The sequence below is a fragment of the Vigna angularis genome, chromosome 7, assembly GCF_016808095.1.
Source record: "Vigna angularis cultivar LongXiaoDou No.4 chromosome 7, ASM1680809v1, whole genome shotgun sequence".
In the NCBI taxonomy this organism is placed as follows: Eukaryota; Viridiplantae; Streptophyta; class Magnoliopsida; order Fabales; family Fabaceae; genus Vigna; species Vigna angularis.
In genome coordinates this window covers 24,939,227-24,952,836 of record NC_068976.1, presented here as the reverse complement: position 1 = coordinate 24,952,836, position 13,610 = coordinate 24,939,227, and the positions used below count along the sequence as shown (strand labels likewise).

General features: G+C 30.4%; 3 protein-coding genes across 3 annotated transcripts; 2 read left to right on the top strand and 1 right to left on the bottom strand.

The window, feature by feature from the left end:
- Positions 1 to 1,226: 1,226 nt before the first annotated feature.
- LOC108337165 (signal peptidase complex subunit 2) lies at positions 1,227 to 4,437 on the bottom strand. The gene is made up of 5 exons (XM_017573631.2): positions 4,327 to 4,437; positions 4,048 to 4,199; positions 3,561 to 3,642; positions 1,647 to 1,789; positions 1,227 to 1,515 (listed from the first exon to the last, which is right to left on the bottom strand). Exons 1-5 carry the CDS (start codon positions 4,405 to 4,407, stop codon positions 1,419 to 1,421), a joined length of 555 nt encoding a protein of 184 aa, XP_017429120.1. The 5' UTR covers positions 4,408 to 4,437; the 3' UTR covers positions 1,227 to 1,418.
- A 5,266-nt stretch (positions 4,438 to 9,703) lies between these two features.
- LOC128197870 (uncharacterized) lies at positions 9,704 to 11,080 on the top strand. The gene is made up of 4 exons (XM_052880704.1): positions 9,704 to 9,906; positions 9,987 to 10,235; positions 10,329 to 10,677; positions 10,746 to 11,080. Exons 1-4 carry the CDS (start codon positions 9,889 to 9,891, stop codon positions 11,063 to 11,065), a joined length of 936 nt encoding a protein of 311 aa, XP_052736664.1. The 5' UTR covers positions 9,704 to 9,888; the 3' UTR covers positions 11,066 to 11,080.
- A 104-nt stretch (positions 11,081 to 11,184) lies between these two features.
- LOC128197663 (uncharacterized) lies at positions 11,185 to 12,532 on the top strand. Its single transcript, XM_052879840.1, has 6 exons — positions 11,185 to 11,360; positions 11,443 to 11,604; positions 11,682 to 11,786; positions 11,855 to 11,930; positions 12,022 to 12,117; positions 12,201 to 12,532. Coding segments are annotated over exons 1-6 (537 nt in total). The 5' UTR covers positions 11,185 to 11,358; the 3' UTR covers positions 12,297 to 12,532.
- Positions 12,533 to 13,610: the final 1,078 nt, after the last annotated feature.

The window sequence follows — 13,610 nt, the reverse complement described above, 5'->3', positions numbered from 1 at the left end:
TAAGTTTATCTACCATTGAGGCTGAATATATTGTTATAATAGTTTAGTGCATGTGCATGTCAATGCATTTAACTAAAAAGAATTATAGAACATTTTGAGTTAGAAGAAACAAAAACCATTGAGATCTTATGTGATAATAACTCTACAATTCAATTATCCAAGAATCATATTTTTCATTAAAAAAATAAACACATTATAATGAGATTTGGTAAATGATCAAGTAGTTCAACTATGATATTGTTGTACTAATGAACAAGTAGCTAACATAATGACTAAAACTTTGAAACTTGATCAATTTGAGAAAATCATATACATGTTTGGTGTAGTAAAACTCACTTAAATAAGCTAAAGCTTAAAGAAAAAAGTGTTAGTTACTTATAAAATATTTTAAAATAGTAGTTACTTCTAAAAAAATCAGTTAACAGTTATATTTTAAAAAAAAATAATTAATAATTATATTATAAAGGATAAAATAGAAATAAAAATTGTGTAAAAAAAACATTTTCTTTATATGTAGGTATAGATATATATATGTATAGATATGATTAAAATGATTTTACATTTAGAATAAAAAAATTAAATTTCAATATTCTCGTCATAAATCATTTATTACTTATTATTATTTTAGAAAAAACAAAAAATAGAAAACAGATGTTACCCTCAATTTCCCCTTTCACTCAAAGTAGGATATAATACTTATGTGTTACGGTGTGGATAGGCCATATTTTGAAATTTTGAAAAATAGTTTTTTGGTTGAAAATAATTAAATAAATTCCATGTTTTCTAACTGCTAATTAAAAGCTAATATTTGATGGGTGGTCTCAAGTCCGAAATTGTAATAAACTTTTGAATAAAGGCTACTACTTCCTGCACCCCATTTATTTCTTATGCACCTCACTAATATCTTTTAGTATCCATTCTACCCTTTTAATAATAGGAGTGAACAATTTTATTTATATTAATATCTTTTTGTAAATTCTTACAAAGATGAAGTAACATAACATACTATATATAATTATTAATGAAAACATACCAACAGAAGTTAAGAAAAAAAGAAAAAAACACATGAAGTATTGAGTGCTTTTCTCTCTATTTTTTCTTGTGGCAGTGTCTTACCTTTTTTTTCTCTGCACTGTTCCTTATAAAAGTTATTTTTCTTTCTCTTAGATCTCAGTGACGGTAAAAAAATAAAGGTGTCCGATAACCATTAATTGTTATTTAGAAGATTGAATGAAAATACGGTTTTGAGCCTTTTCTGCGAATAAGCTGACGAAATATAGGAATATATTGTGCCCTACAGCTGGTGAAAGCTCGATTCCCTCAGTTCTATTTTAAATGATTGAATTATAAACCATATCCAGATATATATGTTTCTCATTCAAAAAGTTACCCACATAACCAAAGTTCATGTCTCCATCCTACTTGCTCTTCTTTGGTTCTTTGGTGTATTGAGCAATCAAAGCTTCTATATCCTTCCAGAAAAGGCCCTCAACTAAGATTCCGTCCTTGGTGAACCTGCAATCCAAACAAAAAATAGACTAATGCAATTTGAACACCAAAAAACAGCACAAGAGATGAAATGTCCATTGTCATTGTGTGAGCATACCCAAGTTAAGGGATGAACAGAGGGAGAGAGAGACACATACCACTCAGTAACACTTTTGGTAAATTGTACTGTTTCATTTGCAGAAATTGATTTTGGATCTGCGCTTGCTATAGTAAGTGTGTACATCTCAGAAAATCTAGGTAATTTGGAGGAAACCACCAAACCGGTACTGGTAAAGGATCCCTGCAGTAGAAAAGAGTGGAATCTCAGTTGGAATGTGATTATAAAAATTATAATATTTTTGGGCTTCTGCTGAAAGGCTAACATAAAATTGCATTATTTGTTTTGATGACAGAGTTGAATGACAAGCCAAAGTTTATTAGATGAATGACATATAACATATTCCATTAGTAAACAAAATATCAGCTTCCATAGTTCATGAAAAAAGCTATAAAATTCACCAAGCAACCAACAAGAACGATATCACGACTTAACACGTTTAAAAAATTTGTTAAATAAGTTATAGGTCAATTCAAATTCTAGAAGACATGTATCATAGTTAACAATAACAAAGATACAGGTTCTATCTGGATTAAACTTCCAGCACAAATAAATGCGTCATGTTTTATGCAATAATTTAGTCTTGTTAACCAAATGGGTGTGAAAATGATCCTGTTGCAACTTTCAAGCAAGCTAAATTGAAATTCAATAAATGAAGGTTAAGGAGTATAACAAAACCAGAACAAGTTAAAAGTTCATTCACTGCAACCATTACATAACACTACTATATCCGATAAATACTAATTGCTAACCAAACTGATGTTAATTTCATCAATCCATCAACTCAGTGTATTAGTCTATCAGTCTTGGATGGTCGCATATAGCAGTCAACCCCCAAAACGCTATAGCTATACAGCACATAGTGGGATGACCAGTTTTTATATACTAATTAAATAAGTTATACTATATATATATATATATATATAAGTGTTAAGAATTCACGACATATTCCTAATTTACAGTAAAAGTTCATAGGGTTTAATCAAAACAAACAAGAAAATAAAATAAAAGTCAAGGAGACAAACAAATTTAAAAGACATTCATATTCCAGATACAAGACATCTTACACATTCAATGAAAAGTGAGGATAGGTGTTTAGAGAAAAGAAAAAAATGAAGGTTGAGAGTTAGAGATGGAAGCATGGGAATCTACATCCAAGGGGAAAGAAACCTCGACTCAACTTTGCTCCCCTTCCAAAAAAAACAACGTTTTTTAAGGAAAAATCGGGATTTTGAAAAAAAGCCTTGCTGTAGCTAGTATCTACCACTACAGCCACCATTTTGGTCGCAATTGCAACCGCAAGCTACTAAAGACACACAGCTATTCAAGCTTAGTAGTGGTCATGGCTGCTCTACACAGACCACGCTGCTATACTGCAGTATGGATGATAGATCATGATGAGTTGATGTATGACACGTTCAACACACGAGATCTGCTCGGTGTCTTGATGATTATTAATCCAAAACAGTCATGCTCAAATTATTGATGGATCTTAAGTGCATATTGGCACAATTCTAACAAATACAGTCTCAGGGCCTTTGCTTTCTTAGGATAGACAAAAAGATTGTAAAATTAAACAATGATAAAAAGGTAGATATATCACTTCCCTTCCCCCTCCCCTCTTTAAAAGATGAAGAACAAATTCTGTATATCCAATACGTGTGTGTGTGTGTGTGTAATATTTGATAATCCAAATCAACCTGTCATTAGTGAGCAATATAGATTATACACACATGTTTCAATATTCTACAATCTCCAAATCCATCACCACGAGACTGATACTTAGTCATCTACCAACCCAAGGAGGGTGGAAGATGAAATTTCAATCATCAATCATCTGAAAGGACCAAAACTATGAATATATGCAGCAAGTGAAACTCATCAATTCTCCAAACGTAAATAAACAGATCTAGCGTCAAAGTCAAGAGCCTCGGCTAAGCTAACAGAAACTTACAGCGGGTGGATAAGTGAACAGAATGGCATTTTTCTCCTTAGTGTATATGATCAGCTGCAACAGTCCATTGAAGATCACATATGTACGAAAGAGTTAAGGATGAAAATCAGAATGAATAAAACTATAAACATCAACAATCACATTTCCCATCTCACGTAAGGCACCAAAAAGTCATTCAACGAGGAACCTCAATAACTTTCGATTAAACAATTCTAGCATCTCAATTCACATCATAAAGATATAAAATCCCAGATTCGAGGTTTTAAAAAATTATTCAAGACAGTGATTCAGCGGCAACATCAACATATTTTGAACTCTCTGCAACCACAATTGCGAAAAAAAAAAAACCCTAATCATAACCCCCATCCCCCACCAAAAAATACAGTTCCAAATAACCTCAATTTTAGATGTCTCCACATCAAATTACGTCACGCAAATAAAATTTAATCAAAGAAAAACATAAAATAAAATGGTAGCGAAAGGATATAGGGCGATGCAGGCAATGAGAAAATCCCTATTTTCAGGGAACTTCTTCTTGTAAAACTGGGCGAAGAGAGCAATAACGATGATGATGGCCCCAATGACAAGCCTCACATTGCTCAATCTCACGTCTTCCACATACCCACGACTCGTTACCACCTACACCCGCGCAAAAATTCGATAAGGTCCAAGTCCAATTAGCCAACACAAAATACCAAATGAGAGAGAGAAAAAAAAAGGGTTTGAAAGTGGAAGAGATCAAAAAGGGGATTAGGGTTTTACAGACCTCAGAGACAGATTCGTCGAGGATGTGTTTGATGGAGTGGTGATCCAAGAGATTGGCCTTCTTTGGAGCTTTGGACGCCATTTCTGATCTCTTTCTTCGCTCTCTCTTCTCTTAGACTTCAATTGACCAAAACTATCAACAACTCCAACTTCCCTTTCAGCCCTTGAATATTCACTCGTCAGTGACTAGGTTACGGTTACACACTGTGCGTACTGTGCACTGCACCCAATTTTGTTTTTTATTTTTTACTAAAAAAAATACTGAAAAACAAATTCTTGAAACTAAATTGGTAGCGTTAAGACAATTTTATAGATTAATTCGTACAAACAACAATTTTAACTTAGATAGATTTTTTTTTATATTTTTCTTACAGATATGTGATTTTCAAATATATAAAAAAATGCTAAATATTTATACCTATTACAATGTTTATGTATTTTTTTTTATCTTAAATATTTTAGGTTAAAATAAAAATATGATTTGAGAAAAAAAAACTAATTTTTTTCCATTTTTTTCTGACTTTTTAGCAACTTTAATTTTTTTTTGACATATTTTAAAAAGAGTATAGTTTCTCGAGTTAAAAAAAAATTATAACATCAATTATTTATTAGATAGGTAAAATGGACTAATTCGTTTCAATTTTGAAATGATTAATACAAATATACTCCTTACAATTAAAATACATTATATATTAAAAAAATAATTTGACACAACTGGAGAAAAATAAAAAATTAATTAGACACAAATGAAGAAAATAAACATTTTGTTAAAATTGAATCATTTGACACCGTATCCTTTCCTTTTGGAATACTTGGAGAAGAATATGCAACAAAAACACATCCAATGCCATTCTTCAACACAACCAACAAATAAAATGTTATAATCATGCAACATAAATTCACAATGAGAGCAATCACTGATATTTGAAAATGCACGTCCAAAGATGTAGACATTTTTTTTTTATGAATTTACGACAAATAATGAGAATGGTAACGAAACAAACGACTTGTTGTCACCCTGAATTCTGCTAGTGCCAAACTCCAATTTCATCGTTGTGGACGAGAAAAAAAACTTTATGTTTAAAGTCCAAGACAATTATATATATATATATATATATATATATATATATATATATATATATATATATATATATATATATATATATATATATATATATATATATATATATATATATATATATATATATATCAAAATTCTAGATGGTAGGAAAAGGTTATGATTATGATTTATATTTTTAGCTATTTTGAACTCATATCTTCCTATTTAAAATATAAATGGTGCAAATTTAGGATATTAATCACTGCCATAACCTCATATTGCAAAAAAAAATTCTCACAGTCCAATAATAGTATAGCAATTGGGCCTTAAAGATGATGCAAAAGAAGTCTCTCTGTTTATTGATGGGCTTTAGTTTTCAAATGGATCTAGTTGAAGTTAATACGCATTCTGCTTCTTGTGGAGGATGCTTTCATTTATCAGATGTGGTGTAAAAAATTGCACTTTATCTAATTAAAATTTATTATTTATTTTATTTTTATGATAATTTGTTATATATATTATCTTTTAATTGAATAAGAATCTACATAATATTAAGTAAACCTATATTTTGTTGTTTTTATTAGTAATATTTTGTTTATCAATACTTAAATTAGGCTGTTTGGATTTTCTTATTAATAAGGAAAGTAAAAGAACTCATTAAATCAAATATTTAGTTCAAAAAATAGTTATGTATATGGCAGTAGTGTATTAATAAATTTAACATAATTAAATTATAATGAATGTATATTATATAATATTTAATTATATTTGATTTTAATATTTTCTAAAGTTGGAAAATAGATAATTATGATTCATAACTTGAGAATATGATTATTGAAGAAAAATACTAGAATTAACCTTTATAAATGTATCAATATTTAATATTCGGTTTAACATGAATGAATGATAGTGAAGAATTCAATTTGAACAAAGGCATGAATAAAATGATAATGAACCTTTACATGTTTGAATCTCTCTTGGTGGGAATTAAGAGGGAGAACAATATGCTTGTATCAATTGAAAATTAAAAAATGTTTGAATGATCGTTACGATTAAACTACTTCACTGGTCACTAAGAATGACGAGATATTCTAATTTTATTGAAGACGAGAATACAATATCTTATTTGATCAACTTTCCATAAATTATAATCATCCATGAAAAATAGAAACGAATCAATTAAAAACATTTTATACAATAGTGATTTAATCATGGTTAACCAATGTTTTAAAAAAATTGTAATAGAATTTATTTTCGAAAATTAACATAAAAGTTTACCAAAAATAAAATAAAAATCTCTCTCCACGAATAATAAAAATGTAAATCATACAAAGTTTTGAAAACCACAGTATAAGAAAACATGTACAAATTTTGTTAGAATATATTCACAATATGAAAAACTTCTAATCATACATTAATGGTTGAAAAATGATCTCGTGGAGAACATAAACATAAAACACGTGTTGTTGCGCACAATTTTCACCATTAATGGCTCCTTCTTTCCTGATGAAATTTACAATTGTTTTATTATATATATACATAAACCTTAATTACTATATGACTTATATAAACAAGGTTGATATTGACAAGCACAAACAAAGTTACGTTATAAGATAAAAATCTTTGAGTGGATCATGTTATACTGCATTTCCATCAATTAACACAATGCTATACAGATGTATATTTTCTTTAATTTAGTAATGTATTGTTGAATTTGTAGTTTCTTACGTAGGTGTTCTATGTTCCTTTGTGTTCCATTGTAGCTTTATTTTATTAGTTTCTTCACACCGAGTGACCTATTTGAGAGTAAAATAATATTTTTACTCTAGTTATAACTCTCAATTTGAGAATCCACCTTCAATCCTTATCTTAATGGGATAAGTGTTGAACCACTTGCAATATCAAATTCATAATCTATAATTAAAAATAAAATAAAAATATGATGTTTATTTGAAAAAAGAATAAACAAAAAAAATGTATAAAAATAATAATAAAATTCAATGAGATTCATTAATTTCTTTTCGCTTCTTATCTCGCTAAATCAATATATTTGATTAAATCATTCTCCTTCGTATTTATGATGATAAAATGTCATATTAAGTACCAATAATATTTATCCGCAATTTGTACTTTCTAAATAAACATGTTTTGTTATTCGTTCTATTACTAGTTACATATCCATGGAAAAAATATTTATTAATTTTTTTTACTCGTAGGTATTTATAGATATCCATAAATATTTATATATATTTTTATTTTAGATGAAATTATTTAAAAGAAAAGTTTTAAAATATAAACTTAGATAAAAAACATTAACTTTTAAGTATAATTCGAATAAAATTATTAATAAAATATTAGTGCAAATAAATTTGATTTTTTAAAAACTAAATTTAAATGAATTATACCAACTATTATAATACTAACCAGCCAAAAAAATAATTAAATAACCCTTTCCATTAACCATCTTATTCACATTTTTATCTACAACTATTGATATCAAAAGTACTTGTTTGATTGATAGTTATAAGTAAAGAGAAGTGGAAAATAATTATTTAATCTATTACAAAAATAATTGAAATTATAAATATACTATCGACAAGGATTTTTTATCGTCGATAATATCAATTTTTATTGTAGTGATTGTAACTCATTGTGTTCTAACAAAATATATGTTATGAGAATTTATTTATTTTTTTTAATTTTATGACGCTTCATTAGCTTTAAAATTTCTTATAAATATTATTACAAAAAAGGTTTACTAAAATACACATTTCAACAATTTTTTATTTACACTTCAAAATAAAAATACAAATTTTATCCTAAAAAATATATTGTTTATATGTTTCACAAATTTATTTAAGGTAGAATTAGCTTTAATACTTTTCATATCAAATTAACATGTTTCAATGAAAATATGTTATAAATTGTAAAGTTTAAGTTTAGAGCTGTGGAAGAGGTTCCCGGAAATGGTCTTGGAAAGTATAGCAGCCTATTGGATATTATTATCACTGAGTGGTTGAGTTGAGAGCATTTTGTCTTAATGTATATATTCCACAACCACGACAAAAGGAGCACAACAACTCCTTATCCTTTTTCTGAACATCGCAGCTTTATTCATAAGACTAAATTTGTTTGATTACAATGTACCTGCTTAAAATGGGAAAAACCTGTGTTCCAACAAAACCGCATATCTTCCAAATTCTTACCTCATCTTTTCTTCTGTCTCTTCTGTTTCTGGTTTCATCAATGTTTTGGGTTGCCCACTCACAGCCCATTATTCCTCCACCTCACGACACACATCTCATCTATGCCACCCTTGTCATCTTTTTATTTTCGAATAATAATAAAGTCATCTTTTGACATACATAATAAAGTAAATTAATTATTAAAAATTAAACTTTTATGAAATATAAAAAATATTGTTAAATAAATATAAAAGATTTGTGTGTGATAAAATAGCATTTTTTTTTTGTTATTTAACATGCTTTTTAAGTCACAATGAACTTGCCAATTGTTAACTTGCTAATGAACTCCAAAATCACACACTGACTAAGTTACTATAAAGACTCTAAAAAAGAATGTTTTGAGTAATTATTATAGATTGTAATTCCCATACACAATAAGATATAGCATGTTTATAAAGTAATGGTAATATATTTATTTTATTTGATACATATTTCAAGAATAAGATGGTCATAAAAAAAACCGCATATTGTCTTAGCTTTCTGTCGTAATCAAATTGCATTATCAATTCCAGGGTATGATTGGATGTTTTGTTGAGTACCTAAGTGCATGTTGCAGACCAAATCTAACACATAGGAACATATAAAGTAGGGTTATCAGATTATCGAGTGTTGAAATGAATTAATATCCTTTCAGTGCATTGCAGCCAGCCTTCAAAGACTGTAAGTATCTTTGTTTTGTGCTTTTGACCTAATTATTTTATAATAACGAAAGGTGACAAACCAAGAGGACAATTTCCATTACATCACAAAAAAAAGTTGTGTTCATGAATACACAAAATACAAACCCTACCCGTACACGTTACTTTATAATATTCCATTATAAAACTTTTTTTTCTTTCTTTTTTAATATATCTACTAGAAATTCCCTTCTCACCAACTATTCTAGAATAAGTAGTGTAAGATTAGTTTCCTTTAAATATTTGTATAAGGGTATTTATTTTAAGTATTTGCAGTTAGTAGTTACAAAAGTTTTTAGCTATATATTGGTAAGTTAGTTAATAACATTTGAATTATAATTTGTTTATATTGATAATTTTGTACTAATACAACTTTATTATGTTTTTTTCAGATGACATTTGACATTCCAAATGTCCCAACACTTAGAAATAAGTGTTTGTCAACTGTTGCAGAAAATTTCAGAAACTTTAAAAGCAAGTTGACATCAAGGTACATCTTTGGACACCTTAAACATAAAACTCCATGTAATGCATATAAGTCCATTGATGAGGAGACTTGGCGGGTTTTTAAAGAGAGTCGGATGTCAGAGGAATGGCAGGTTAGTGTAGTTCATATTATTCAATTCCTCATTAACAAATATATATCATATGAACTCATTAATTAATGTGTATGTGACAGGCAATTAGAAGCAAAGCACAAGGAACAAGTGCTAAGAACAAAAACCCCCACCTATTATCTCGTGGTGGGTATAGGAAGCTTGAGGAGAAAATCCTCAAGCAAAAGGCAGATGCTATACCACCATCTCAGAGTGGTAGCCCTCCTCAGCCTCCTTCTCCACCGTCTAGACATGAGAAATGGAAGTTGGCCCGTATGCGACCATCGGGCACCTACTCTTCCGACACTGCACGAGAGATTTCTGAAAAAATTGTAAGTTATCACTGTTCCTAAAATAATGAATATTGTCATTATACATACTACATTAAACTATTTAAAGAATAATGGTGTTTTGTAATGTTACAGGACGCCTTGGTTGAGCAGAGCTCCCAAGGCCAATTCACTCCAGAGGGTCGCCAGGATATTCTTGCTGCTGCAATTGGACGACCTGAGCACCCTGGACGTGTACGTGCTGCAGGTCCTGGAGTAGGCATTACGGATTATTTTGGGAGCTCTTCTCGTCAGCCTTCATATTCGTACAGCGATACACAAAGGATGACAGAAGAGATCACAAAAAAGGTCCGACATGACCTTATGCAGGAGATCAGGGCCGAGGTGAGGGCTGAATTCCAGATGCTCTACCAGGAGCAGTTTCAGAGCATGCGCCCGATGCAGTCTCCTATAGAGGAACATGTGGTCCCTCCCCCTCCCACAGGTAAACTTAATAAACATTTATGTGCAATTATTTCTATCTCTTGTATAATCTAACATTTACTCTGACAGGGAGAAGCGGCAAAGGAAGTTGTTCCGCATCAGCCATCCCAGAGGATGACATGGACGATGGTAGTCCATGTCTGCTATACATTTTAGAAGAAGATGAGATGGTGCTGGTAGCTCGTGGAACAGAGTTTAGGTCAGCGACTGTATGTCATGGTATGCAACTATTAGAGGATGAGGTGAAGGTATCAGTGGATGAAATGATCATGCCAGATGCCTCGGTTCCACTGTCCACGGAAGAGATTTTCACTGTGGAACAAGCATATAAGTCGTTTATCACTTGGCCTAAATTTTTGGTTAAACCAGTTTCTGACCCCTCGGTATGAAATTCTTCTTTACACTTCTCAATTTTAAAGGTTTTTGATGTCAAAACTTATCTTATCTTTTCATGTAACAACAGACGCAGGAACAACAGAAGATTCCTCTATCTAAGGATGACCCTCTTTCTTCATTGCATCTACTTGCTGACATCCTTGATGATAAGCCTTTGGAGGTTCAGTATGATGCTAATGTATTTGGGCATGGCTCTGAGGTCCCAATATACCTTAATAGCCAAGATGTCCGTGAGCTTGCGTCGGGAACACAAGAGTTGAATATTTCAATTATTCAACTATGGACGATGTAAGTCTATGACCAATTATTTATATATAAAATTGATTTATATATCAAGTATCCTTATATCAAAGTTAATTTTTGATTTCAGGTATATGTCTGGGGTCACTAATAAGTTGGGGCGTTCTGATGATTATGGATTCATTGATCCCCAAGACATTCATGAATCAAATGATTTTGATCATATCAACACGAGAATGATAAGCAGTTTTCGAAGGGGCAAGAAAATATACTTTTTGCCTTATATATCCGGGTAAGTGAACTTTGTTAACATAATAATGTTCCATATGTGATTTTAATATTTAATAGTTACGTTATTATGAATTTCAGGCGCCATTGGCAACTTCTTGTTATGTCTGTGCAAGACAACTATGCTTTGTGGTTCTGCTCATTGCACAGGCCTCCTCCCACACAACTCAGACAAGCAATTGATTGGTAAGAACCTCAATGTTTGGACTTTCTTTGTTATATAACTCAATGCTAAAACATTTTTTTATATACAGTTCTATTCCAGCAAGTATGATGATGGACGGGAGGTCAATTGTTAAGAGTAGAAAGATTGCTTGGATTTCTCTCAAGGTTTGACATATGCTAAAGTCATACTTTGTTATAATTGTTTTATAACAAATGTTATTCACTAACTATTATCAACTGTGATGATATATTGTAGTGTAACAGACAAAATGGGTCATATGAGTGTGGATACTATGTAATGTATTGGATGACCCATATTGTTCGTTCTCACATCACAAGAAGCTGGGAAACGGTAATATTTAACTTTAACAAATTTTGATTTTTTAACAAATGTTGAATTCATATACACTAATTAAAATGAATTGTCTTTTGCAGAGATTCAAGACTACTACACCAGTTCCTGAGAAGTCACTACTATTCATTAGGAACGCTGCTGCGAAGTATATAGTTAGATTATACAATAGCTCTTAGATTTAGATTTAAACAATGCATTTGATTAGATAGAATTTTCTTAGACTCTCTACTTTATTTGATGTTGAAATACATTTGAACATGTGTTTGTTATGTTGAAATTGAATTTCTGTAAATGTTTTTATATGCAGGTCTGTTTTTGTGGTAGTGGATATCACAAAAACAGACCTGCTATTTTAAAAAACTGCAGGGGAATATGCCGCGGTTCTAACCACAACCGCGGCATATAAGGGGAATATGCCGCGGTTCAAACCACAACCGCGGCATATAGTGCTTCGTTTTTTTTTTAAAAACGAGACATATGGCCGCGGTTTTGACACTAACCGCGGCATACTAGTCGGCCTATATGCCGCGGTTGAACCGCGGCATATAGTTCATTTTTTATTTTTTTTTTTAATTTTTTTTTTAAAAAAAAATGAATTTAGGCAGCGGTTCCCTAGTCAACCGCGGCATATTCCTTAGCCTATATACCGCGGTTAGAACCGCGGCATAAAGTGTCTGACTTACTATCGCGGCTGAATATGCCGCGATTCGTGAACCGCGACGTATAGTGAAAATCAACCGCGGTAAAAGCCCCTCGCTGCACTAGTGTATAGATTTTAGTTTTATTGAGTAGCGTCGTCCTATTAAAATATAAAATAAACTAATAAACAGTTAATACACAACAAGGAAAATAACTTGCATTGATGATATTAAAAGAAAAAAATCATTGGTTTATCTTTTAGAACCTTTTTAGGAATACCAATTAATTTTTTCATTAAATTTAATATACAAAAAGTTAATCGAGTTATTTTAAGCATGAAACTGTAACAATCTGTATTTACCTATATAATTATAGTATCACATAATATAGTTTCAATACATCTTTACAAACATTTACAATTTCTAGACAAAACAAAACAACAACAATATTATTATTATTATTATTAGATAGATAGATAAACATGGATTTTCACTTTCTTATGCAGTTCCTAGAATGTTTTTTTGAAGCTACAACTTCATATATTTTCATATTAACCAATAATAATAGCAGATATTGAATAATAAAATAACTAAAGCTAACATAAATATAACTAGCTAATAAATCATAAGAGTGACACTTGGTTATAAATTAATTTAGGATGAAATGTTTCTCGTATAAAAATCCTTCAACAATTTTCCAACGTTGGCTGATTGAAGTGAATGCTGAAAGTTCAGTTTGTGAAAGTAATAATCCTTTGACTTGTGTTGATTTTTTTTCAGTAGTACGAGTGAATATTGGGCTGCATAATTCTTTATAAGTTGAAATTAGGAGAGATATTTTTTTCTATTGAC

Bases quoted from the DNA above. Each gene is read 5' to 3' on its own strand.
- LOC128197870 (XM_052880704.1), top strand. The intron at 10,236-10,328 runs GTAAGTTATCAC...GTAATGTTACAG, and splicing joins GAGAGATTTCTGAAAAAATT to GACGCCTTGGTTGAGCAGAG. The intron at 10,678-10,745 runs GTAAACTTAATA...TTACTCTGACAG, and splicing joins GGTCCCTCCCCCTCCCACAG to GGAGAAGCGGCAAAGGAAGT.
- LOC128197663 (XM_052879840.1), top strand. The intron at 11,787-11,854 runs GTAAGAACCTCA...TTTTATATACAG, and splicing joins CTCAGACAAGCAATTGATTG to TTCTATTCCAGCAAGTATGA. The intron at 12,118-12,200 runs GTAATATTTAAC...TGTCTTTTGCAG, and splicing joins TCACAAGAAGCTGGGAAACG to AGATTCAAGACTACTACACC.
- LOC108337165 (XM_017573631.2), bottom strand. From the start codon at position 4,407: ATGGCGTCCAAAGCTCCAAAGAAGGCCAATCTCTTGGATCACCACTCC. The intron at 4,200-4,326 runs GTCTGTAAAACC...GCGCGGGTGTAG, and splicing joins TCGACGAATCTGTCTCTGAG to GTGGTAACGAGTCGTGGGTA. The intron at 1,516-1,646 runs GTATGTGTCTCT...TTTGGATTGCAG, and splicing joins ACCAAAAGTGTTACTGAGTG to GTTCACCAAGGACGGAATCT.